This window comes from Zosterops lateralis, assembly GCF_965231275.1.
Source record: "Zosterops lateralis genome assembly, chromosome: 10".
Taxonomy (NCBI): Eukaryota; Metazoa; Chordata; class Aves; order Passeriformes; family Zosteropidae; genus Zosterops; species Zosterops lateralis.
Genome location: NC_139770.1, coordinates 21,664,580 through 21,690,951, shown reverse-complemented (window position 1 = coordinate 21,690,951; position 26,372 = coordinate 21,664,580). Strand labels below are relative to the sequence as shown.

General features: G+C 46.6%; 2 protein-coding genes across 3 annotated transcripts in view; both read right to left on the bottom strand.

Annotated features, from left to right (window-relative positions):
• UBXN7 (UBX domain protein 7) overlaps nucleotides 1-10,212 on the bottom strand; it is a gene marked incomplete at its 5' end in the record, with an annotated part of 28,047 nt that extends 17,835 nt beyond the window's left edge. Inside the window, 4 exons of the mRNA XM_083868552.1 lie at nucleotides 1,218-1,283; nucleotides 4,107-4,174; nucleotides 6,549-6,696; nucleotides 10,140-10,212. Of these exons, the coding sequence (XP_083724678.1) occupies nucleotides 1,218-1,283; nucleotides 4,107-4,174; nucleotides 6,549-6,696; nucleotides 10,140-10,212 (355 nt within the window). The remainder of the gene's footprint in view (nucleotides 1-1,217; nucleotides 1,284-4,106; nucleotides 4,175-6,548; nucleotides 6,697-10,139) is intronic.
• A 2,102-nt stretch (nucleotides 10,213-12,314) lies between these two features.
• On the bottom strand, nucleotides 12,315-20,363 carry RNF168 (ring finger protein 168). 2 transcript variants are annotated; one of them, XM_083868682.1, is made up of 8 exons: nucleotides 20,283-20,363; nucleotides 19,800-20,075; nucleotides 19,089-19,432; nucleotides 17,941-18,017; nucleotides 16,594-16,770; nucleotides 15,953-16,077; nucleotides 15,581-15,668; nucleotides 12,315-15,078 (listed from the first exon to the last, which is right to left on the bottom strand). In XM_083868682.1, exons 3-8 carry the CDS (start codon nucleotides 19,387-19,389, stop codon nucleotides 14,011-14,013), a joined length of 1,836 nt encoding a protein of 611 aa, XP_083724808.1. In that variant the 5' UTR covers nucleotides 19,390-19,432; nucleotides 19,800-20,075; nucleotides 20,283-20,363; the 3' UTR covers nucleotides 12,315-14,010. The 2 variants fall into 2 exon arrangements, with proteins under 2 accessions (XP_083724808.1, XP_083724809.1); XM_083868683.1 differs by having other exon boundaries at nucleotides 20,005-20,075.
• Between the last annotated feature and the right edge of the window lie 6,009 nt (nucleotides 20,364-26,372).

The window sequence follows — 26,372 nt, the reverse complement described above, 5'->3', positions numbered from 1 at the left end:
CTAACGTTCTGCCAAAAAGCATGATAAACTTTCACCATAAACCCTCTCAGTTGGGCATCTCTGAATGTCTTAGGAGTGGAATCACAGGGTGGTTTGGTTTTGAAGAGACCCTAAAAATCCACCCCCTCCTGCTATGGGCTGGAGCACCTTCTCCTAGACCAGGTGGAAAGATGGTGAGAAAAAAATTAAGGGTATTGATTCTGTACAGAGGCATTTTCACTTACAAAGCTGCCAGTGATTTCAATACTTGTGTTTGTCATTACTGGAAAAGGGGAAAGAAAGTAACTATCAACACCTGTTTTCAGTTTGGCAGCCAACCCTTAACCGTGTGGGAACATGGTCCATGGAACCCAGTAACCAGTGACAGGATGAGGAAACAGCCTCAGGCTGCACCAGGGGAGGCTGAGATTGGATATTAGGGAAAAATTCTACCTGGAAAGGGCTGCCCAGGGCAGCAGTGGGGTCACCATCCCTGGAGGGGTTTAACAGACATGTGGATGTGGCACTTGGGGACATGGGACCGTGGTGGCCTTGGCAGTGCTGGGGGAACAGTTGGACTCAGTCTCAGAAGATTTTCCAACTTTACTGATTCTGTAGTTACACCTCAAGAACACCAGCAAAACAGCCACAACTCCAATGTGAAACACCTGGTGTTGTGCTGTCACAGAATCACATCCTGTGGCACTTCATGGATGAAATAACAGCCAATGCTTTGGTATCCGGAGATCTGTGCATGAACAGCAATTAAAGCCTTGAGAGCCTCGTGTGTGGCCAAGGAAGAAGCCTCAGGGCTCCAATGTAATTCAAGTGCCAGAACATCCATTGCCTAGCCAAGAAATAGCTAGTGCATGAATTTAATTTCTACTTGGGTGTTAGGATTCTTCCCCCATTTCAGTTCCCTCTAGAGCAGAAAAAGGGTTTTTTTTAGAGTCAGCAAGACCAAAGCAGTCAGAATATATTTTGATAATCATAATTCTATGATTCTGTACTTCTAATAATGTACTCTGCCACACAATTGGCAATTCAAAAATGTTTCAACAACTGAAAGCTGTCCTAGCCTACAACAGGAATGATTTCTCCATCTTATTTGCATTGAAAGAAATAAAATAAAGCAAAATAAAATAAAGTGAAATAAAGTAAAATAACATAAAGCAAAGCAAAGCAAAGTAAAGTAAAACAAAATAAAATATCAGGCTTGCTGATCTGTAGACACTTACTAGTTTCTGTCTGAAAATCCCGAAAGCCATCGAATATTGAGCGAGCAGGTCTGCGTCTTTTAGGAGCTTTAAAAACAAAAAAATCAAAGAATTATTTGAAAAGTATATTATCAAAATAAATACATATTAGTACTTTCCATCACACATGTAGGAAAACAGAATAGGAAGCTGAAGCAAGGATGATGTGGGAGTAGAGATCATTGGGAAGAACTGGAGATGGATGGAAATAGGCAGAAGGTAGTTTATAAATTCCATCTCCTAACACATCCTCCCTCCAGCAAAACTTAGCCCAGAAACAAACATGTATCAACAATATAGAGAGGCTTAAAGCCCCTTCTGATGGGCTCACCAAGACCCTTCAGCATGGAGTGGCAGTGCTGTTAGAGCATCACCTTGTCACAATTCCAGTCAAGATTTTACCCAAGGCCTTCAAAGGGATGAAAAACTTCAAAAGATTAAACCCCATAGAAAATGTTTTTTTTTATAAAGAAGCACATTGGTTTTTTTCCACAATGCATTTCTACTCTTTTCTAAACTCTTATCCTGATCCTGTCCCAACTCCTTGGCTGGACTAGACAGCCACACTCTTCCAGTAGATCCAGCATTACTTTTGCAAGGAAACCTTCAGAACTTATTATCTGCAGCTGGACAGACACAGCAGCCCAGGCAGGTGTCACAAACAGCACCCTCAAGTCCCACTGAAGTCCTAAGGTAAAGCACAAGCACTGCACCTGGAAGGAAAACAGAACTGCCTGCCAAAATTATTCCAGCTACTTATCTCCTTTCCTATCAACTGAAAGACAGAACATTCAAAGCCTAACTGCTACAAGACAAATAATAAAAAGTAAAGTAAGATAAATACAACCTATATCCAGTGGAAATGTGGTGATACAGACTATCATGGAAAAAGAAAGCAAGCCTGAACAAGGGACGTGCTGGGGAATAACACCTCTCAACTCCAGGGAGTAAGATCTCCTTCACCCTGAGTGCTCAGGCACAAGCCAACCTCAGAACAACTTAAACTCAGCTGGAACAGCAACTGAAGGACCACTTCAGCAAAAGCAGCATGTTCCTGCCAGGCTCAGCTCGAGCCAGGCAGCACAGGTGAACAGGCTCTCAGCAGTCCAGGAGGATCCTTTATACTGAATGATGGGCTCCATGTATCCAGCACAAACACACAGGGTCACCTCTTCAACTGGAAAAAACCTGAGCTTATACAACCACCTCAGTATGACCCCTAAAAACAGAAACTGCCACCTCCCCTGCTGTAAGGCTAGAGCTGAAACCAATTATCTCTTCAGGTTCAGCTACTCTGTCAGGCTGTTCTGTGCCAGAAACACAAGAGGCATTGGTGGATCAGACAGTGCCAGGAGAGAATCACTGGTCCAGGTCAGCGGGTGGTCAGTGACAGTGTGACTGAGACCAGTGTGTAACAGGTAGGTAGAAGAATACCAAGTGTTAGGGTCAGCAGATCTGAATCCTAATAACCCACAGGAGTCAATAGATCTTTCTCAGAAACTCTGTTTGGCCACAGGAAGAAGTGCAGAGAACTCCTCTGTCTTCACAGGGTCATCAGCAGGGCATCTTCCTGCAGATGCACATCTCCTGCTGCAGAACTGCCCTCCTCTGCTACTCAACACCTCACTTCCAAAATCCAGGGAGGATGGGAAGTGCAAGGATAAGATAAACACAGTGTGTCTTTGTTTTCATGTCACTGCATCTTATGGTTGAGACCTTCAAAGTCCAGCTTCACTGCTACTGACAACGTGGCCTTTCAGCAAGGGGAATGCCATGAAATTATATCAATGAAGCTCACAGAAGTGCAAAAGCACTTCAATGAAAGCAGATACTTTGTATGCCATTCCCTTTTTGCCCAAATGCAAATTAATTATTTCAAATTGTTGGTACTTTGTGCATCTCCCATCAGCATGTAGAAGTTAAGTTAGTCCATTTCAGTGATTTATGATCTGTCTAAGGAATAAACATTTTCTAATGGGACTGGAGACTGAAGTATATTAAAAGAGTCTAAATTTTCCAGCTTCCAAAACAGGCAGGAAAAAAAACTGCTACAAGGACTAAAACTAGAAAAGCTAACATTGCTCTCTGTTCAAGTACAGCAAAAAGGCAAGTGGTATGCACCTGCATTGCCTGGTATTGTGTGCTGCCCTCTGAGCCACCCCTCAGCTTGTGCATCCTGGCTACACACCTCTCTGATGCTGAAAAACAGAATCAGTCCCGGGGGTAAACCTGAAGCTTGGCCTTCTCCTTTCTAACACAGGAACTAAATGATAGAAAAGAGAATTTCCCATGGGTGTGGGACCACTGCAGTGCTGAGCACTGGCACAGCCCTCCTTGGTGAAAAGGGCAAAGCCCTCAATGCATCTGACATGGCAAAGGCCAGCCCAGAAATGACCTGGTCCACGTGAGAAGGACAGAGACAAGAAAAGCAGCTGCACAGCACAGCTTAAAGAGCAAATTAAATTCCTGCATGATAAATGGAGAAGGGTATGAGTAATCACACAGTCCACCCCTTCTTTCTGATCTGTCATCTCCTCGAGATGCAGACATTTGTCCTCTTCATTTTCACTTGTCAGCCAAGGCTCCATCTTCCATCCCAGCACCTCAAACATTTCCACAGCAGTTCCCCACAGTTCTAGAACCCCAGAACACAGATGTATGCTTAATTAAGTTAATTGGCTCCCACCTCACCAAGTCTCATGAAACAAGATTTAGCAAATTAGTACCCCTGGGAATAAAGCATCTCCTGTGTGAGAGGTTTTCAATACCACTGGTGTTATTTCTTCATATTCAAAAAGTTTTGATTTTCTTTTGTCACTTAGCTCACCCCAAGGTAAAGAAAACAGAAACAAAATAAGAACACAAGCCTACCTCCAAACAAAGGCTCAGGCTCTACTAAGATTTCCTGCTTTTGAGGAATTGGAGCTCGTACTTCATCCCTGTCAAAAGAGAAGAAACAAAACAGAAAACATCAGAGAGATTATAATACTGCAATACTGTACAAACCGCATCTCATTAGGCTCCAAGGCTCCTGCAACTTCAACCTGTTAAAGATGCTGCTGTAGCATTGCACAGAATGAAGACAGTGGGATTAAGTGGAACCTCAAGGGAGCATCTGTTCCCACTCATGGCACTGCTGCTGGGCATGGTACCCTGTGCACTGAGAGCTGGCATGGACAACCTTTGACAGAAGATTACACAAACCCTTGAGTGACCGTCAATCTACTACTGAAACACTTTTTGCTCTTGAATAACTTTGTTAGACCTTGGAAGTTTCTAAACTCAGAAAAACACGTTAAATAATCCACTTGCCATCCTACTTTCCTTGCTAGCTATATAGAAAGAAATATTATCTTCCTTATTACCAGCTTTTGTTGACAGAAGACTTTTTGCTTCCACCTGAAAGTCACAACTCTCTTTTCCAGAGGAAGGAAAACAAGGTCAAGATGGCCATTTTCCCCCATTTCTAAAGCAGTTCTTGGCTTACATGACTGGGCTCCCTCACATGTCAACAGCCTGGCCAGTCATACTTGCAGACACTTACAGATAATCCAACATTACAATTAGGAGAGGAAAGGAAATCACAAAGAAATCACAAAGCACCTCTGTGACAACAGTGTGGTCACCTGGCCCATGGATCTATGTGGACAAGGATTCATTCATTGCCACTCCTGTCCATGAACTCCCTCTTCCCTCAGACTTCCAAGGTGTGAAATGTGCACTCTGCAGCTCTTGACTGTGCAGGTTTCAAAAAGTAACTGGGGATGTCAGGATGCACTAACCTTGCTTTTAACCTCCACATCTCTGATTGCTCTGTGCAGCTAGTTACTCTCCATTTGCACATTTACTGTTCTCTCATCCTAGGAGGAACACTGAGCTGATCAGCACCTGGAGGGTGTTGAATATAAAAAAGAAAGTATTCCAAGAAAAATCTGAAGTCACTGATGTGTCAGAAATTGTCTAGAAATAAGAACACTAACCTATACACCTATTTTAACTTTGTTAAAGGTTCAAGTAGGAAAGCACTTTGCATCAGCTATAAAAATTGTTTTAATTTACACATGTGCTTCAGAAGTATGAGGAGCAAGGATTTTCCTCTCTAAGTTAGAGAGCAGAGTTTCCTCTCTTTTTCCTGGAGTGGAAGATTTTTATAAGGACAAAAGCCTGGCTTACGTTTAATTTTCCGTATTTAATGAATGTGGTTTATACCACTCAAGATACTCCCTTTATCCCAGTCACATTAATAGGGAGCACTGAGACTGTCTGCTATGCTTAAGTGGAAATTCTCTTCCCTTTGCAGGCATATGATGTGGAAGAGACAGATGAAGGTGTTGAAGGTGCTGCTTCCCCTGCATACTGGTGTACAGGGCCTGGCCTTTCCAGTGCCAAACTGGGTTAAGCCCTCACAAGTGACACTCTTCTCCCAGGTAAGAAGAGACAGGAGAGACAAAATGGGCTCAAGTTGTGCCAGGGGAGGTTTATGTTAGATATTATGGCAAATTTCTTCACAGAAAGGGTTGTAAAGCTCTGGCACAGGCTGCCCAGGGCAGTGGTGTTGTCACAGTCCCTGGAGGTGCTCAATAAACATGTGGATGTGGCACCTGGGGACATGGGTTAGTGGTGAACGTAGTGGTGGTGTTGGGCTGATGGCTAAACTTGATCTTACAGGTCTTTTCCAACCTTAAATTCTATGAATCAATGAAATGGGAGTAAAGTGGCTTATTTATAAGACCCAAACCAAGAGAACTCTCTACCTGCCAAATTAATGTGAAACAAGATTGCTGAAGCATTTCACAGAATCACAGAATGTGTAGGTTGGAAGAGACCTTCAAGATCATTAAGTCCAACCCAGCCCTAACACCTCAACTAGATCATTGCATCAAGTGCCACATCCAGTTTCCTTTTAAACACATCCAGGGATGGTGACTCCACCACCTCCCCGGGGCAGACCATTCCAGTATTTATTCACTCTTTCCGTGAAAAACTTTTTCCTAATATCCAACCTATATTTCCCTTGAATTTTAAATTTAAAAATAAGACTCTCTTATTACTGGATCCTTACTTTAATCATTCTTAAATCTGGGCTTTGTTTGTAAAAAAACAGCAGGTGAAAGCTACAGAAAACTCCTGAAGTGCAAACGACTCACTACAAACAAGAAGACACAGAACAACGCTGTAGCAATGAACTGAACAAGATGAAAGCAGTGTGCACTGAATGCTGTGGTGAACAGTGACAAGTGTGACACTGCAGTGCCCTGCAGTGTGCCATCAGGGGGGCAGGCTGGGGGCAGACAGGGTGTCCCCGGTACGTACTCGGGGTGCGGGCGGACGGCGGCCACGGCGGCAGAGCTGGTGCTGGGCTCCTCTGCGATCCCTCCTCCGTCCAGGAACATGGTCACAGCCATCTCCAGGTTGTTGTTGCAGGCCTCCAGCATGTGCTTCCCCACGCTTTCACTGGCACCTGCAAAGCCAAAGGGAAATCACAGCGTTTTGACTGGAAGTGCCCAGAGCAGCTTTCTCTCTCAAAGCATTAATAATTAGGAGGAACGGTTCATCAGCTGCCTTTTATCCCTGCAGCACAACTGTGAAAGGAGGCAAACACACACAGCTCAGGGGGAAGGGAATGCTTGCAGTCAGGACTGCCAGGCTTCTTCCTGCCAGCAACTGAGACCTAGTGGAAACCATCTGAGGGGTTTTAGCATGATCTGGATTTTCTTCTAGGGGTCAGACATTTTCCTGGTACATGGACCTGTTGGAATGAGTCCAGAGGAGACCACGAAGGTGCTGTGAGGGCTGGAGCCCCTCTGCTCTGGAGCCAGGCTGGGACAGCTGGGAGTGTTCACCTGGAGAAGAGAAAGCTCCAGCAAGACCTTAGAGCCCCTTCTAGTGCCTAAAGGGGCTCCAGGAGAGCTGGAGAGGGACTTCGGACATGGGATGGAGGGACAGGCAAGGGGGAATGGCTGCACACTGCCAGAGGGCAAGGTCAGATGGGATACTGGGGAGAAATTCTTCCCTGGGAGGGTGGGGAGGCCCTGGCACAGGCTGACCAGAGAAGCTGTGGCTGCCCCATCGCTGGAAGTGTCCAAACACAGACTTGGAGCATCCTGGGACAGTGGAAGGTATCCCTGCCCAAGGTCCCTTCCAAGCCAAACCATTCCATGACTCTATGAATTCTCCAAACACAAGCAGGCATACACAAAGAAAAATGAAAACCTGACTTAACATTTTAACAGGAAGAATATTAAATCAGCTGCTAAAGTTTTTTATCCACTTGTAACAGACATTTAGAGATGGAAGAAAAGACACTCTGATTTACTGATTTTGCTGAAAGGCAAAATCAAACCAGCAGAAGCTCAGTTTATATAAGAAGTGGGAAAAAAAAGCAGCCAAGAGGGAGAAAGTAGTACTTGTCTACAGAGTTCTTTGTATAATGACTAATATTTATTCAAATCACAGAACCATGGAACGGGTTGGGTTGGAAGGGAGTTTAAAGCTCATCCAGTTCTACACCCTGCCATGGGCAGGGACACCTTCCACTACCACAGGTTGCTTCAGGCCCTGTCCAGACTGGCTTTGAACACTTAAAGTGCAACTAATTCCAGTTTTGATGTTGCTGCTCACAATGAAACAACAGTTCCTAACATCACCTGTTAAGTTCTTCCTCAGAGGATGAGCCTCTACCTCCCAGCTTCTCCTCAGAAACCATCCCATCAGCAGAAGCTCCCTCAGGAAAAGAAGCTCTCATGCAACACAACTCTTTACAGCACCATCTCCACAGGTGGTGGACTGCCAGAGAGCTTATTTTCCTTTGGAAAGGCTGGTGAAGAGGAAGAGTGGTAAAATGCAGCTGAACCAGTCTGGGAGCAGCTTTGGGATCTGCAGTAATTCCTCCTAAGTTCGCAGCAAGTCACCAAAATGACAAAAACACTTTGCTCAAAACCAGGCTGACAGACAACGTCAGTCTGGGCAAAACATATTCAGGTGTTTCTCAGATTTTCTGGGAAGGACTCAAGGAGCTCTGGTTTGAACACAGAATACACTTTGAAACTGTGGAGACCAATCAGTTCTAAATAACTTGCACATCAAACCACGGAGAAAGCCAAACTGACTGAGGGAACTGGTTTCCCAAAACACCCAACCTGCCACAACAAGCACTCTGGGATGACAGGCAGATGTATTTTAAGACCTCAACTGAGTTGGAGAAAGTGCAAAATAAAAACTAGTGACATCCCAAAAAAAACGGATGAGAAGTTCGGGTTCTTCAAGTATTTTCTGGCATTTTCAGCACTTTTCAGTGTTAACTGTAGCAATGAAACCACACCTGTGAGCCTGGAACACACACACCCCACTCCACCTCAATGCAGAGTCGTGCAAAGCCATTCATTTGCAACAACTGGAAGAAAAGTGATAATTCAACCCTCTGCTATTTATTTAAAGAAACACTGACACAGCAAGTGCCTTCACTGATTCCTCATCATTCTTGAGGAAAGTGCCAGCATATCAAAGCTTTCAGTCCTTGTTCTGGAAAACAGAAAATTCTAAATATTTGTTACGTTTCAAAGCAAATTTCACAGACATCCCATCATTTCCTTGGGGAAGACACGCAGGAGTTACATTCTCTTAGCTGTACTTTCCTGGATGAGAGCACCAAAGAAACACAATTCTGCCACCAGGATCAAAGAAAAGCATCAAGGACTGTTTCTCCTCATCCCTCACACTGCAGAGTATTCCCTCAGCCTTCTCCCCACAGACAGGAGTGATGGCATAAACTTACAACTCCGAGTTAAAAAAGCTTTTAACCCAAAGCACTGAGGTGTGAGTCCCTGTCACACCACAACAGCTCCACACACTTCTAGATGCCACCTTAAATTCTGTTAAAGGTAAAAACAAAACTTCAAAACTCCACTTAATGGCTATATGGGTGGTATTTCTTTTTCGTTTTTGAAAGCATAGGGGGGTTCTCCTATGCTGAGCATAAAACGTGTCTACACATAAAAGGTGTCAGGAGGAGGAAACCAGCACAGCTCTGCCTGTTCTGGTTCCGGTTTTAGCAAATATCTCACACACACAGGCACATACTACTGAAAATATATTTGCTGTAGGTTCTTTTTGTTCAAAGGGTTTACTCTATACAGATTGTTTAGAAATAGCTGAGAGATCGATAATTTCCCAGCCCAGATCCTGTTGAGGATTTGAGTGTGTCCGAGTACGGGGACACAACCTGAATCGGAGCTGGTCTGGAAAACCGAATTACAGCAGTTCCACTTCTCTTTGGCTGTTCAGTTGGCACATCATATCAAACACTCCTGCGGCATTTGACATGCAAAGCCATCAGCCAGGAGTAACTACAGCGAAGCAGATTAAACACAAAGTGGGTCAAGAGCTCCAAGTACACAACCTGAAGCAGGAGCTGTCACCTGACGCGAACTTCCACGGAAAAGCGACCGGCTCTTTCCGTTTGCGAACTCAAGTGGCCGCAAGTCGCCCGCGCTACAGGATATTTCTGTTTTCCCTCGGCGGGCTCGGGGCTCCGCTCCCGGTCCCTGCCGGCCGCCGGAGTCCCCCGCAGGAGCGGGAAGCGGCTCCCGGGGCGGAGCGCGGGCGGGAGGGGAACAGGCAGGGAGGGAGCAGGACCGGGACAGCCGAGAGGAAGCTCCGAGCCGCCGCTCGAAGGGAGGCGAGGTCTCCGGCGCGCAGGGAGCGGGGCCGGCCCGGGGCGCGCCCGCGGACAGGCCCTGGCACGGCCGGCGCCCCGCGGAAGGCGCTCCGGGGCAGGGGCAGCGCGCCCGGAACCGCTCCGCCTCGGCCCGCGCCTCCCGCCCCCGGCCCGCCGGCGCTGGGGGCCGGGCGGGACCCTCCCGCGGAAGCCCGGCGGCCTCGGCGCGCCCCGCGCCCCGCACCCACCGGTGATGGCGGTGAACTGCTGGACCAGCGCCCTCAGCGCCGCGGCGCCCGCCGAGCCCCCGGGCGCCGCCATCTTGCCGCCGCCGCACCACAACACACGCGCCGCCGGCCGGCGCGGGCTGCGCATGCGCGGGGCCCGCCCGCGCGCGCTCCCCTTCCCCCGCCCGCAGCCATGAGGGGGCGGAGCCTCGGTTGCCGCGGTAACAAGCCCCGCCCCCAGACCGCGCGGGAGGCGGGAGTTGCCATGGCAACGCCTCCCCGCCCCTTCCCCCCGCCGCCTCAGCGGCTTTCCCTGGAAATCCCCCGGAATTCCCGACCCGCCGCTTCCAACGGGCGCGGGGCTCATGGGCCGGGCCGGCACTCTCGGGACACGCACCCTGGGTTCCCACGCGGGTTTACCCCTCACAGAGCCCGCGGCGCAGCGAGGGGCTGGGCAGGCCGCGGGCCGGTGCGGAGCAGATCCGGGCGCTGTGAGCAGAGACAGCCGGGAATAACCCTGACACCGGCACGGGCCGGGGTGACCTGCTGGAGAGCGGCGCTGAGGGGAAGGGCCGGGGGTTCCTATAGGCAACCAGCTGTCCCCGAGCCGGCAGTGTCCTGGGGCCGGAAGGGCCAGCGGGACCCTGGGGACAGTGGGAAGAGCAGTGCCAGCAGTCAGGGAGTGCTCCTGTCCCTCTGTCCAGCCCTCTGTCCATCTGCAGCGCTGTGTCCAGCTCTGCGCTCCCCAGGAGAGACACACGGAGCTGCTGGAGCAGGTCTAGAGGAAGCTGCGGAGGCGCTGAAGGGCCCGGAGCATGTCTGTGCCCAGGAAAGGCTGAGGGAGCTGGGGCTGTTCAGCCTCCAGAGCAGCCCCAGCTGAGAGGGGCTCAGCCCTGGGTGTCCCTGTGTGCAGGGAGGGCTCTGAGCAGGGCCAGGCTCTGCCCGGGGGCCCAGCAATGGCACCAGAGCCACGGGCAGGGACTGAGCCCAGGGAGCTCCACCTGGACATGAGGAAGGACTTTCCTGGGCAGTGCCTGAGCCCTGAACAGATCCCAGAGAGGCTGTGGAGTCCAACTCCCTGGGGATATTCCAGAGCTGTGTGGACACAATCTGTGCCCTGTGCTCTGGGATGGCCCTGCTGGAGCAGAGGGATCCACTGTGGTCCCTTCCAGCCTGGCCCACTCTGGCATTCTGTGAGGCAGCACCTGAGGTGGTGAAGGAACAGCTCTCCTGCACCGGTCCAGGGAGCCCTGACAGGGCACCCCTGCCATCACTGTCACAAAGCCACAAGAGGAAACCCTTGGATTTGTCCCCACCTACTGTACCAGCTGTTTCTGATCCCCAGGCCACCTGAAGAAATATCAGGAAAGGAATGTTTTACTCCTTTCCAGTTTCCCAGCACAGCAGAACGTGGCTGCCTTGCTGTTGAACACCTTGCCAGTAACTTGTCAACTCTGAGTACCAGAGAAAGCCAAGATTTCCCTAGAATTCTAATAATTTAATACCTCACTGCTATGGAAACAGGTACATCTGTTCCCTCTTTTGTTTCCTCCCTGCCTCCCATCCCCACACCAGCTCTGGTCCTCAGGGAAGCAACCAAGCCTGTAAAGTATTTGGGGTTTTGGCACTTGTTTTGTTTTCCTTGGCAGTTGGATGAGCTGAACTTGTTCACAAACAAGAGAAATGAATCACCAGGGCTGAAGGCAAGTGAGCAGCACTGAACTGTTACACCAGCCCAGACATCCCAAATACAGACTCCTGCTTCAGCAACACCAGTAAAACTAAGCTGATTTCACCTGCTTCAAAGCTCCTGGACCACAGGGTCAGAAACAAGCTGCTGGTACAACCAAAATCCACTCAGCAGTGGCCAAATTCCACCCTCTAACAATGAAGATCTGCAAGAATAAGCCAAGTTGTGCCTGGTGAGGATTACTGTGCCATGGGTATGGTGAGGAATGGGATCATTTGGGGACCTGAGGGCTTGCAGCACCCCACCTTGGACAGGAGTGCTGCTATAGGTGACAGGTTTTGTACAATTTGCAGTTAAGTTTGGGTTTTATCTAATAATCAATTTTTAGTCCTGTTGCTTTTTTGGGTTTGTTTGTTTGTTTGTTTTCATTCTGCTTTAAAAATGGGGTTTGTTTTTTACCCTGACTGGAAAGGCTGAGGGTCACCAGCATGGAAACAGTCAGTAGCTCTGCCTTTAAAAAAACCCTTTAATTAAGTGTTTTTTTGACATCATGGGTAAGACAGAAAATAATCCCAACTGTGGTAAGGATTAAAGAAAAACAGACCCATATTGAAGGAAGACTTCCAGAACAATGGCTGAGGCAGCAGGAGAAAAATCAAAGGATTTGCCACTGGTCACCTGTTGTAACTTTCTCAAAAAACATCTCTGAACAGAACATTTCTTTATTTACTTAGGAGAAGCCCACTGATGATAAAGACATGCAGGCTTTGAGGGAAAAAAAAACAACCCAACAATTAATATTTTTGGCTCAGTGTGCTGGTCATGCTTTCTATAAAAATTGTTTTTTTTTTTTTTAAACTTAAACCATCAGAAGATGCTGCTGAAGAAACCAGTCTGTTAAGAATATCCCAGAACAGAATTAAAGTCCTCAATGGGGTTCAAAAAAAGGACAAAACTCAAACATTTGCTGACGAGCACACACCCTTCAGCACTGCAGCTGGCACTTGGCTCCATTTCAAACAGAGACAGTGCAAAAGTAGCTCTGAGGAAGCAAAGAAAAGCCAAAATATGGCTTCATAAAACAACACATAAAACAATTAGCAAGAAAACTTCCTCTGCATAGTAGGATCTGCCTCTTCCCCAGCCTCAGCTTCCTATAAGCCTCAGCACCTCCAAATCTAGATTACTTTTTTTTTTTGAGTTATTTTAGTTTTAAACCCAACACGAACAGTATTGAGTAGTGCTTCTAGAAATGGAGGGGAACAGTTACAGCCAGGCAGGGCAGTTATGTGAATCTCTAATTACAGTTATGTCATTACTGACAACTCCAGTTTTCAGTTGCTTCTTTCCCTTTTAACTTTCTCCATCATACCTCGCTTCTGGACTACTGTTTAAATCACATTCAAACCAGTTTGAGTATGAAAATTAAACAGCATTAAACACAGTAACACTATTGTACAAGAATAAAGTTGCAGAACATCAACAGGGAAAAAACAAAAGTATCTTGTTCTTAACAACAGGGACAATAGGATCTGCAGGAGGGATAGGAGCCCACGGCCTCGGCATCCATGGAAGATCCTTGGCTTTGGCAGTGGTGAATGACCTGTTTCTCTTTTCTATGCCCAAGGGAGGGGTGAGCATATGAGAGGGAAAGAGTGGCTGTCTGGTTACACTCCTGTTAATGGGTGTGCCAACAATGCCATTCCAGAACCAGCCTAAATTCCAGCAACGTGCTTCAGTTTACGGAACAGTGGTTGTGCTGAGGGAAGCTTCAACCTTGCAGCTGACAGCCAGCTGGGAATACAAACTCATTTTTCACTTGTTTCCTCCATGGAATGTGCATCTTTTCCATTAAAGGCTTGGGATTCTCATTTTCAGATCAGATCATTAGTTATCCTTGTTTTCCAACACTACCAGTATTCACACTCCAAACCATGTGCAAGTTAGAAAATAAGAAATGCTCCAATTCCTGCAAGAAGTGCTGCAACTGCTAGGAAATAATATTCAAGAAAAGAACAATTTAAAAAAAGGTACATTCTGGAGGTGTATGTTACTAAAACTTCTCAGAACTCACAGCACTGCTGCCCAAAGTGGTTCCCCTCCGAAGCAACCACTCAAAACTGCTCAGGGAAGCTTTGCCTAGCACACGAGAACATCACCACAGCTCCCATTCCCACTCCACCACGTGTCCATGGCTCTGATCTACTCTGCAACAGGGCTTTTAAACATCTGCAGGATTGTCTTTTGCTTGTTCTTAGGCAGTGAACAAATATCATTTGTGTCACTGGTATTAACCACACAATTCAAAACCTTTCCTTCCTTGATGCTGGGGGATTTCACCCGGACCCTGGCAGGGGACTGCCAGTTTTCATTGCAGGAACCTTTCCGAGGCTTGTGGTGATTGGTCTCAGCCTGTGCTTTTGATCCCTTGGAGTCTTTTGCCCCCTTGTAACTTCCCTTCCTGGCAGAGGAGTCTTTGATGGAGCGAGGCGGTTTGGTGCGAAGCAGGTACTCGTCTGGAGAGCCCTTCTGTCGGTTCAGTTGCCTTTCCTCCTTGTTGAGCTCCTTCTGCAGCTGCAGAGCCAGAAGCCTGTCCTGCTCCTCCTGCCTGCGCCTTTCGTAGAACTCCTGCTCAAAGGCTCTTTGTGTCTGCAAGACAAAATCGTTCATCTGCTCTTCTTGGTCTTCTGCACCTTCTGAAAAGGTTCTTCTCCTTTTATCAAGTACGCCCAAGTCAATCACAGCATCAGCTGGGGCCTCCAGTAGCTTCCTTTTGGGAGTCTCCTTAGAGTTCTGTGGCCTCTCTGGTGTCTCTTCATCTGAGTGCCCAGTCTCCTCCCCCAGATCACACAACGCAGTCTGGCTGTCAGACATCACACAGCTCATTCCTAACTGACCAGAGGTACAAGTTCCATCAGACTTTTCAACGTTTACCCTTTGGACATCTGTTAAATTGCTGCTGTCTGACTCAATTCCATCATCATCTCCTTTGGATCTAAAAAGAACTGTCCTAGACCCTTCCCCTTCTGTGGTTCCATGAAGTGCATCTGGAACTCCACCTTCTAAACCATTTGCTCCTGGTGTTTCTTCCTGCTTGACGGTGGCAGTTTCACTTGAAGCTGAGGCACTGAAGTAGTTCATGCACGATTCCAAAAATGAATCCTTAGTACCAGAATCTTTATTTACACTGGTCAGCTGTGGAGACAGGGTTGGCATTTCCTCTTGCTCATCCTGCAGTGCAGAACTGTTGCCTTCATTGCTGCTGGTCTCCTGAAGAAAAGGGGCACACCACTAATGAAGTAAATTTATCAAAAGCCCATGGGTGTGAATATATACCAAACTCACTTCTCATGGCTGCATTGCCCCTGAGTGCTGTGGGGTAGCAACTCAGATACTTCTGTTTTTAAAAAATATGTAACTGTTAAATAATACTGAAAATATTTAAGGTAACTGCAGAAGCCCAGCTAAAGGGCTGAAACCACAACTGCAGCATTTTCCTCTTATCAGTGACTCAGGCCAACTGTGCAAGCCTGCTCAGCTTCTCTGGAGGCTTTACAGGAATGATCAGACAGCCATGGAATAAATCAGGGTGCACCCTCTCCCAGGGGCTCCAGAACTAGGAATCATGAGTACTGAAGGTAGCTTAGAAAGGGTAAAATAACCTGCCCAGTGCTGATGTGCAAGGGGAATAGAGGACTGGATGCCTACAGGCAAGAGGAAAATACTCCCCAATTACAAACTATGAAATTTATAATAAAATTATTCCAGTTACCGCAGAGGTAGAGTTGCCTTTGCCTCTTCCTGTGGTACTGGAGAACGATGCTGCTCCCAGCATTCCATAATTCTTTGGAGACAGATACCTTAAAAAGAAAAAAAAAAAGGATACCCCTTTAAACATTTTGTCCTTGAATTATCAGTCCTTTGCATTATTCAAGATCTTCAGGGTCATTCTGACGAACAAAAAACAATAAGAAGGCAAGTGCTTCCCTTCTTCTCCTATGAGGAAATATTTTAAATTTCAGCACTTCACGTTTGTCCCCGGATGTCTAGGGAAGCTGGCCTACAGCATTCCAAAGGAGCAAACGGGGCACAGGGACACTGAAACAGGCCACTAATTAAAGAAACACTTGGGTGAATCCCTTACTTCTGAATGTCTCCAGAGTTGCTTGGTTTGTTCTTTGCCTTGCCCGGGTTCAGTGGGGATGTCTGAAGGGAAAGGCTGTGTGCTGGTGACGGGCTGCCGGGCACGTGTCCCTCGGGATCCTCATTCTTCCAGACAAGTAAAAATAGCATTAGGTAAAACAAAACACAGGGAAAGGAGGCTCTGCTCAAATAAGTACACAGGCTTCATCATTGGGTAGCAAAAAGTCAACTAAGCAAAAAAAATTAGTAACACAAAAGAAAATCTCCAAAAGGTAAGGTACATTTTCACCGTGCATTCCTTTCTTCCAGTACAGGTTACAGATACTCATTTTTTCCAAAGAAGGGTTTTTAAAATCATGAGGAAAAGGAAGCATACAGCAGAAAATCTATGTTTTAAAGTGTTTCACAATGAAAACATTCAGCATGCATGGATTTCAAATGTGTATTACACAGGCTTCAGTCTCCCCCTGGCTTTTCAAAAATTAATAGTCAACCAAGTCTTTAAAGTACTGGGGTGACAACAGCTTTCAACTACAACTAAAATAAATTTAAACTATTCCAAATTTAAACATTTGCTCTGGGAAGTCCAAGTTGTTTGCACTATATTGACATTTGCTGCTGTCCAGCCCGATCCTAACTCACCAGACTGTTACTGAGCTGCCAGGCCAGTTCTTCATCTTGTTTCAGCTGCTTCTCCATCTCCTTCCTTCTCTCTTCTGCCAGCCTCTGCTCCTCCTCCTCCTCTGCCAGCAGCCGCTGGATGTACTCCTCACTCGCTTTGTTCTCCTCCTGTTCGTGCGCTTGCCTTTCTGCCTTCACCTAAACCAGACATTTGAAAAATCCCAACTGGTCACTCCTGCAGGGCCACACTTGACCCCAGAACCTCTGAGATGACACTCCTTAAATGTGAACCATTCACTGCTCACAAAATACAGCAGCATTTCATTGCACAGGTCTCAAAGATGTAAGAATCACAAGGACACTGTGTGTAGAGCCTTGGGTGTGACCACAGTGACAAACCTTTTGGTTTCTGTAAGATCATACCATTAACCTTACTCATCTGCAAGGTTAAACTCCATTCCTCACCTTTTTAAGGTGTTAGTAACAAAAACTAAGATCTCCAAATACATGGATCTACAGAAAAACTGGGGTTAGAATTCTTTCTCAGGCTGAATGCCAGCTATCCCACAGCATTTGCTCTCACAGCACCTGCTTTTATCATTATATCTCCCAAAGAGAGCACATCTGTCTTCTAGAAGAGTGCTGCTCTCTGGAAACACACAAAATCCAAAACAGCAGGCCAGGAATTTTCAATCTGCCTTCCTTACAGCAGACATGCTGAGAGATCAGTTACCAGCAACTCCATGAGAAGAGCAAAGTACTTCAAGAATAAAACTTTCTTTGGAAATTCCCCTCAGTCCTCTGCTTCATGTGCTCCTGTAATCACCAGCAAGGGGATCTCAGCAAAAGGTGCATTCCCATACATTTTCCAACTCTAAATCTTAGCACTACTGTGTCTAAACTGGAAGAAGGATCCTTAAATAGGACTTAAAAAGTTGAGAATTCTTTAAAATCTTCACTGATTTTTAAATGAGCAGAGTGAGCAAAGAAGAAAGAGAATGCTGTATGTTCATTACCGAAGGTTATCTAATTGTGGTCTCTTACTTGGAGGGAAATCAAGAAGCCAAATATAAAACCAAAGCCCAAACAGTTCCAAATTTCTACATTTGCTACTTTTATGTACATTGACTGAGAGATGAGGTAGGAGATATAGATGAAGAAAACATGAGAAATGTCAGCTCATGTCATATACAAAGAAATCTCTTCTATTAACTTAATTCATGATTCAGGAGTGACCAGTATATTCTTGCAGCTGCAGTGGCCTTTTAAGTATCTTTATTATTAAATAAAATTACAGCTGTTTGTGGGAACAATTAAAATAACTGGATAAGAAGCATTTATGCTCTTTAAATGTATTTTTAGACTTACCTTACTGATCTCTGCTTCATATTCCTGCCTGAGCTCCCCAGGCTTGCACAGCTGGTGGTGAGGCTTGGGGACAGAGACTGATCAAGAGGAAGGAGAGGAAAAAACCAAAGTCAGCAAACACAAAGTCATGACAGTCAACAACAAAGGATTTTAACAACAACAAAGGATTTTAACTCTATAGCCTGTCATGCAAATGATTTGACTTAAATCAAGTGCTGTGATTTCAAAAAGGAAGGAATAAACAACAAAAATACCACGTTATAAAGTTTACACAGTAGAAAAGCTCAGTGTTACATAGTGGTAGGAACAGGCAGTGTTTCCCAAGCACTGAATATAAAGCAAATACAATGGAAGAGGTGCCCAGAGCAGCTGTGGCTGCCCCATCCCTGGAGGTGTCCAAGGCCAGGCTGGATGGAGCTTGGAGCAACCTGGGATAGTGGAATCCCACGGCAGGAATGGGATGATCTTTAAGGTCCCTCCCAACCCAAACCATCCTCTGTTGGTACACTGACCGTAATGTTCATTCCCTGTTGGTACACTGACCATAGTTTGTGTCTTTCACTATTTTTCATTAAAAAAAACCCAGAACACTGCAACTGGAACAAATTGCTCTACAGCCAACGTACCAAAAACATCCCCCCAAGGGTGCTTGCAACATCATAAACCCCAAAATCCTTCTTCAAAAAGTTAATCAGATTTCACTTCCTTCTCTCTGACACCACAATTTTCAGCTCACAGATTGACTGAACCTCTGGAATTTCAACCAAAAGAATTAACACCTAAAAATCTTTTAATCACTTCACTTACTTGACAGTGATAAAGAAACACACCCACAGACTCAAACACTCTGCTCGCAGATGCTACAGCTGCAAATGAGAAATGAACAATGCCAGGCCACAGACCAATACCCCCCACCAAAGGCATAAACAAACACCCACTGAAACGACCAGACAATGCAATTTTTATCCTCTGTACTACAAATAAAGAAGGAATTACCTCTTCCCTGCCCTTTTTGCAGGAGAGCTCTCTCTGCCAGCAGTAACACACCTGCCTACCTGCAGCTCCGTATTTCCCAGCATCTGAAATTCACCCACAGTAATCCCTGTGCCAAAGCAGAGACATCCCAGGAAAAGTGACATTTCACTTACTCTCCTCATCCAAATCCTGCCCGTTAATCCTCCGCTCACACTCCTCCGGGTAATTCTTCTGAATCTTCTCCCAGAGCTCCCAGTTGATCAGAGTATTTCTGCGGGTGTTGTACCGTGCCCACGAGGAGACTCGACGCCTGCAAAAGGGGCAGCTAAGGCTGGCCTTTTCCACCGTCATCTGGAAGCAGGAATTACAGAGGGTGTGGCTGCAGGGCAGCGTGACAGGCTCCACAAAGATCTCCATACAAATTTGGCAGAGGCAGTCCGACAGGGAAAGCGGTGCCTTGGATTGCTTCGACATGCTGACTCCAGGTAGAGGAACAGCACTAGGAGAACATCAGGGCCTGAAAGCAAGAAGAAACATTCATGTTCCTTATGGGAAGTAAAATAAAGGAAAATACAAAATGTTTTATGGCTACTTTAAGAAAATGTCAGTGGATTTAGAAGCCTGCTTAAGTGGTTCCTTTTGCTCAGGGCCTGAGAGATTCCTGAGGAAGAAGCAGATATCTGGAGAAGTCATGGAAAAACTGTACCAGGTTTTCCGACTGCAGTTCCCTGTGGGCTGTAACAGGCGCTGTGGGGATAGCAAGGAGGTAGTAAGGAGAGGGGGGGAAAGAAGGTGAGAGTTCTTCCATCCACCTCTGTTACTCCCCTCTTCTCCCACCACTCCCTATCTAGGATAAGATATGCTGGGTACGTTATTCAAGTTACCTTAACCTTCCATTCACTCATTTTATCAGTATATGCGCGTCCTTTGAGAGCTGCTTTTGGCACAAGCTTGCTTCCAGCAGGTTCTGAAGGTGAAATACATCACAGCAGGGCAGCAGCTTCTTCATTCATTTGCTTGCTTAAGCTAGGACTATAAAGCTAAAATTCCTTTTTTCTTAAGATAAATGAAGAATTAAGACTTCAGCACCTTCTTGTATGACTTGAAACTGTGGGGGTCACCTGTCTCCTCACACGGCTTTTCCACTTGGCCCGGGAACACTGTGGGAGAGAAAACAAAAGACACATACAGCAAAAGAAGAAACCCGCTGATTTTTAAGCTACAAGCTTGTCAAACAGGCAGCTTCAAAGACAGGGGGCTCCCAAAAGAAAGGCTGCCATTCCTCAGCGAGAACTCGCCATGGAGACAAATACACATTAAGGCGGGTTTTATTACTTCCGCTATTTTTATTGACAAAAAAAAATAACCTGCAGAAGGTCGGCGCCCAGCGAAAAGGAGCCCGTGGTCCGCCCCGGCCCCCGCAGCCCCGGCCTGAGGGCCCGGCAGGACCCGGCACCCACCGCTCCGGGCCGGGACAGGCCGCGGCTCCGCAATGGCGGCCCCGCTCCGCCCTCACCGAGGGGCCGTTCCCGCCGCCCGGCTCAGGGCTCCGCCTCTTTCTCCTCCTTCTCCTCTTCTCCTTCCTTCTCCTCCTTCTTCTCCTCCTCTTCCTCTGTCTCCTCCTTCTCCTCTTCCCTCTCCTCCGCCGAGCCTGCTGGGAGACAGAGGCCGCGGGCCCTCAGGGGGAAGGCGGGCTCGGCTGTGGGGATAGGAGGGGTGGGAGCGGCTTCCCACTGCGGGAGAGCGGCGTCAGGCGGGATGTTGGGATAAACCCTTCCCTGTGAGGGTGGGGAGGCCGTGCCCGCCCCGTGCCCGGCAGTGCCTCAGGCCGGGTTTGTTCCCCGGCTCTCCCCGGCTGTGCTCACCTGGCCGTGCCTGCCCCGGGCACGTCCCGCCCCAGGTCCTCCCGCAGCATCTCCGCCCGCAGGTCGAACTCGTGCTCCAGAGTCTGCAGGCTGCAGTCCAGCTGTGCGAACCGCGCCTCCAGCCACAGCAGCCTGCTTTCCACCCTGCAACGGGAACGCGGGGCTCAGGGGAGTGCGGGAGGATTGGGGCCTTTCTGCCCTGACAGTGCCTCGTGAGCAGCTCCAGAGCCCCTTCTGGGGGTCCGCCCGAGGTTTGGGAGAACAAACACCACTGAAAGTCAAGAGGGTTTGGCACATCTATTTGGCCATTCCCTGATGCAGAGATCTTAAAATCTCCAAATAAAGCTGCAAAATTAGTATGTAAATATATCTGTGGCTCACAGCCGTGTCCATTATTAGTGGCATAGGTTTTTCTCTTTAACACATTTTGAGGTGATTTATGCTTTTATTTTAAAGTCATGGCCTTTTGAACCATTTTCATTTAATGTTGAACAGAACTACTCATTACTCCTCTGGTTAAAAATTATGCAAATAATAAGCCACTCACAGTGTTTGTTTATTTGTTTGTTTGTTTGTTTTTAATAGGACTGTCCTTCCATGGAACAACTGTGATAAAAACTACTTCATAGCTTGTATTTATTAAGTGCTTTTTCATTATTTGGTATCTGTTGTGTTTTTCCCTATTTAAAATTATAAATTATAAAGATGAGGTTTTTTGAGTTCTATGCCACTCCACTTTTGCTGAAGAAAACTGACTGGTTTTAAAGAACTTGCTGTGTTGAGATAAGGTACATGGGAATTCAGGTATTCATTTTTGTACCCATTTCTCCGTTTCCTGGAGATAAAGGGTGTGGTGGGTTCTGTCAGTGTGGGTGGTTTTGGTAAAAACGCTTTTCTCCACATTTTCCTCAGTTACCTGATTGACATCAAGGCACGTTCTTGAGAATCCTGAGGATCTGAAAGCAAATGTAAATAATTCAAAGTCCTTCCTAAATACTGAACAACTATCTCAGTACTAGGTAGTCAATAGTGATTTACTAGCTGAACATCACCTACTCCTAACAGAATTTTTTGTGATTTTTATTTTGCTGGCAGAACTTCAAGCTCTATCAGCTAACAATAACTACACCATCAGCAAGTTTATTACCTACATATTTTTCTTATCTTTTTTCATTCCTAGTTTGCTCCACTGCTTCTGTTACTATTATTATTGTATTGTTTTAATGTTCAGGGAACTGAGTTCTGAATTGTGACCTACCTGTGTTAAACTCTCTATTCATGGCCCTGTTACGTGTATCTTTGTTTGTGACCCTGTTATGTGTATCTTTGGATGAACTTTTTAAAGGACAAAATACACAGCAGCTGGTGATGACATAAAAAAAACCCAAAAAACCTCCAAACCCTTCAAACATTTTTTCATTCTTTGACACGTACCCCACGGTATTTTAACGCTTGTTGTGATAAGAGACAAAAAGCCATTTTTTCCTACCAGCAGCTCCTCCCTCTCCCTGCCTGCCTCTCCTCCTTTCCTCCTCCCCCTTCTCCAAACCAAACCCTACTTCGGATTCTGTCTGCAGCTGACCTGAATGAGGAGAAAATAGAAAGACTTCAGAAGTGGCATATTTTACTAAGTATCCCCGACCTTAACTCATTGTCTGGCCGCTTGTGCAGGTCCTTGCCTAACGATTCTCTGTTGTTTCCTGAGGCTACGAGGCTTCCTCTGCAGCCCGGTGAAAGCTCATCTTACTGCGGTAGGACTCCTCTTGCTTCAGCAAGAATTTTGGGACGAAAATAGAGCTTTAATTGGAAAATTAAGCTGGTGTCATGTCGAAATGTAGGGAGTTCAGAAGAACTGGAAGGACTGATGTGTCATAATTGGATCGAATCTGTCAGCACAGAGAGAGCAGGTGCAGAAACTGAGGCGAGGTGAGTCGAGGTTTGCTGTGAATGACTTTCAGAGCTGGATTGTCAGATAATGAGTGTTCTTGCTGGTGAATTGCTCCCTGGTTTGCAGCTTTTTTTCATGGTAAATAACCTTCCTCATGGCCCATTCTCCAACTTCCTCCTCTACAAGTATGAGTAAAGTTATCCAAGATCTCGTCACTAATGTTACTCTCAGGCAGCAGTAGTTTCTCAGCAGACTTCAGTCCAACGCTTTACTATTAGACCAGTTTTGTCTCTCAAGCACTTTTTAAAAATTGCCTGTCTGTAAATTAATCTTCTGCATTTTTAAGCACCTGCAACACACATTTCAGCATTTACCAATTTTAGATCTAAAAATGTCTGTTCAGCTGTGCCACGGGTAGATCCATAACTGATCTCCCACAGCTGTAACCGAATTCTGGTAGATGGGAGTGCTGCTGCCTCTTAGATAAGTTTGGAATGAAAAGAGGAAGAAGGTATTAAAGCTCCTGCTTTCATTTCCATCATGACTTCTGAACACTTTTTCCCTTTAGTGTAAGTGAAGTTACCACTAAGTCAGTGACCTCTGACTCTGACTAGTGTACACACAAACCACATCCCCATTCTTTACCAGGAAGCTTTTAAAATTCCCCTCTTGTTAGCACACGGAACATACTTGGAAGCCATGCAATAGAAGCTCCAGCATTTCCACTTCTCTGTAAGTGTGGTTCTATGTGAAAACCTTATTTCTGGTATTCAGGCATTTACAGAAGATGACATTTTACTGCTGTCATGTGGGCTTGATTTTCCATGCCAGTGCAGCATCCTGCACTACTCCAAGCTCTCCCCATTCACTCACTCCATGGGATGTTAGACACACACTTCTTCAAGTAGTTTCCCACGGAATTAATTTTCACTTTTTTTCTTTCAGGAGTTTTTTAATTGTTTCTCCCTCTGGTCAGGTCTCCAAAAGATACTGTTGTGTTCACCATTGTGTGAATCAGAGTCATAAAGGCTGTGGGTGAACCAACAGTATGAACAGTATCGTGACAAGAGGAGCAGTTTCTTTCCAAGTCTGTCAGCTGTCTGTCTGTCAACACATAATCATTCATTTCCTAAGCAGCAGTACTGCATCCCATCAGCTGTGCTACTCTTGATAGGGATCCTTTTGACTGCAGGTAAACCACAGTTGTATGTATAACACCTGATTTGACTTTAAAATGTCTCAACACTGCATAGTTTGCTTTTAAATGTAACATATCATAGAATCCCAGAATGGTTGGAGTTGGAAGGGACCTTAAAGCCCACCTCATTCCATCCCCTGCCATGGGCAGGGACACCTTCCACTAGCCCAGGTTACTCCAAGCCCCATCCAACCTGGCCTTGGACACTTCCAGGGATGGAAGGCAGGCACAGCTCCTCTGGGCAACTATGCCAGGGCCTCACCACCCTCACAGTAACATGAAAATCCAGATGTGAAAATGCACAGGGTGGGGACAGTATCCTGCCTGCCTCTAACTGCTGAGAATTTCATACCCTTTTTTGACTCCTTTTCCTGAAGATCCATGTTCATATCTTTCTATCTGCTCTGAGCCACCTCCCTGGTGCTGCTGCTGCATAGCCAAGCACAGACCGGTGCCAGTGGGGGCAGCTGAGGCCGGATTATTTTTCAGGAAGTCCATGAACCTGTTCCTCTGCCAAGTGCAGGCTTTGGAAATGGAGGGTGAATCAGTGAATCAATGTCACCTATGTCCTGATTCCCCAGTGTTGGTGATTTGTTTTCCTCAAAGCCCATTCTTGGGCTTGCTTTTTTTTTTTTTTTTTTTTTTTTTTTTCCTCACGATGACCACTTATTCCCTATCTTTGAACCCTCCAGATTCTGAGGCATGGTCTGAAAATCAGAAATTCACCTCACATCTCCAATTAGAACAGCAAACCCAAGTTTCACAGAACAACAGAATACACTGACTTGGAAGGGATCCACAAGGATCCAACTCCTGGCCCCCCTTAGCAATCCCACCCTGTGCCTGACAGCATTGTCCAAATGCTTCTTGAGCTCCAGCAGCTTTGGTGCTGTGACATGCCTTGTGGTGTCTTTTCAGTGCCCGACCACTCTGTGGGGAATAACCTTTTTCTAATACCCAAACCTAAACGTCCCCTGACACAACTTAAGGTCATTTCAGGTCCTGTCACCGGGCACCACAGAGATCAGTATCTGTCCCTCCTCCCTCCTCATGAGGAAGCTGTACACCTCAATGAGGTCTCCCCTCAGTCTCCTCCAGGCTGAACAGACCAAATTCCCTCACTGCCTCATGACACTCCATGAAGCTGCAGGCCATGGGTGATGGAGCAACTGCCCAGATCCCGCAGCAAACAGCCAGGATGGCAGCTAGGGAATGAACACCACCTTGGAGCTGATGGCTCTCTCTTTCCTCCCCAGTGAGTGAAGGAGAGATTAAGGCTGCTCATGAGCTCCTCCCTCCCTCTATACACACCATGCCTGTTGCCCACAGAAGTTTCCAGGGGAGCACAGGTTTGCAGTGCTCAGGGATTGTCTGGTGTGGTGTCCCTGCCCCAGCCCTCCCCGTGCCCTCCCCATGCCCCGCAGGACCTGTTCAGCGTCTCGTTCAGGGAGTGCAGGGAGATGCTGGCTTTGGCCATCTTCTGCAGAACACCAACAGGAGAAATAAAAGCTGGGGTGGGCTCTCTCCTCTCTCCTGTGCCCGGCAGCGACAGCAGGGACAGGGGATCCGAGTCCTGCAGGAGGTTGTTTGTTCCAAGGCTTTTTATAGCCTGTATATCCAAATATAGGTCATGGATGCACCAACACACGTCCATGGACATAGCACACGCTGAACCACACAACCCAACCCAGTGCCTTCCTCTGCCCCACTGATCCTGTGTCTTCAGAGAGAAACTAAGTCACAGGTACAAGGCAGCAACTACACTCTTCTTTTTTTTTTTCCCCACCATGTTTTGGCTTTGATTTGCTGTTGTGCCCACCAGACTTGGGCCAAAGTCTCCTACTGGGAAAGGCTGTACAAGCAGATTGCCTTTGGTTTTTTTTTAATTAAAGAGCTACGAAGGTAAAACATGATTTAGATGAGTTGTGTTTGGTTGCAAGGAGCTGCTTTGAGCAAAACCATGACATTTGGAATCTCTTCCATAACAGGTGGAGAGAGGCAGCACAACCGGATAACGGTTTTCTGGAGCTGGGTATGAAAAAAAAAAAAAAAAAAAAGAGTTGGAAATTTTTCCATAATAATAAGGATCTGGCAACAGCCCAGCTGGTGAAATACTGCAGCACAAACCTCCCACCAGTGCAGCAGGTCCTCAGCCAGCACTAGGAATTCAGTTCTGTGACAGGATAAGGACAGCCCAGGAAAAAAAAACCTTTTTTAAAAATTATTTGCCCACTTCATGGGAAATCCAGCATGAACTGAACATGTCCAGAGCTGCAGCATTTCCACTTAGGTCTTCCTACCTTCAATTTGCAAATGAAGGGAAGGTTCTAGCAAGCCAAGTTCTGCTCACTGTGTTTGAAAGTTTCATGAAGACAGGAAGTATTTGGGTAAGGAGAAGCTGTGCCTTTGGACCTTTGTATTCCCCCTGTGATGGGGGTAGAAGACACTTTTTGGCACAATTTTGTGTGAGTCTGGCACTATTAGTGTGAGTCTAAGGACAAGGGAA

Bases quoted from the DNA above. Each gene is read 5' to 3' on its own strand.
- RNF168 (XM_083868682.1), bottom strand. From the start codon at position 19,389: ATGTCGAAGCAATCCAAGGCACCGCTTTCCCTGTCGGACTGCCTCTGC. The intron at 16,771-17,940 runs GTAAGTCTAAAA...TGTCTGGTTTAG, and splicing joins ATGAAGCAGAGATCAGTAAG to GTGAAGGCAGAAAGGCAAGC. The intron at 15,669-15,952 runs GTAAGGGATTCA...TTTCTTTTTAAG, and splicing joins AACTCTGGAGACATTCAGAA to GTATCTGTCTCCAAAGAATT.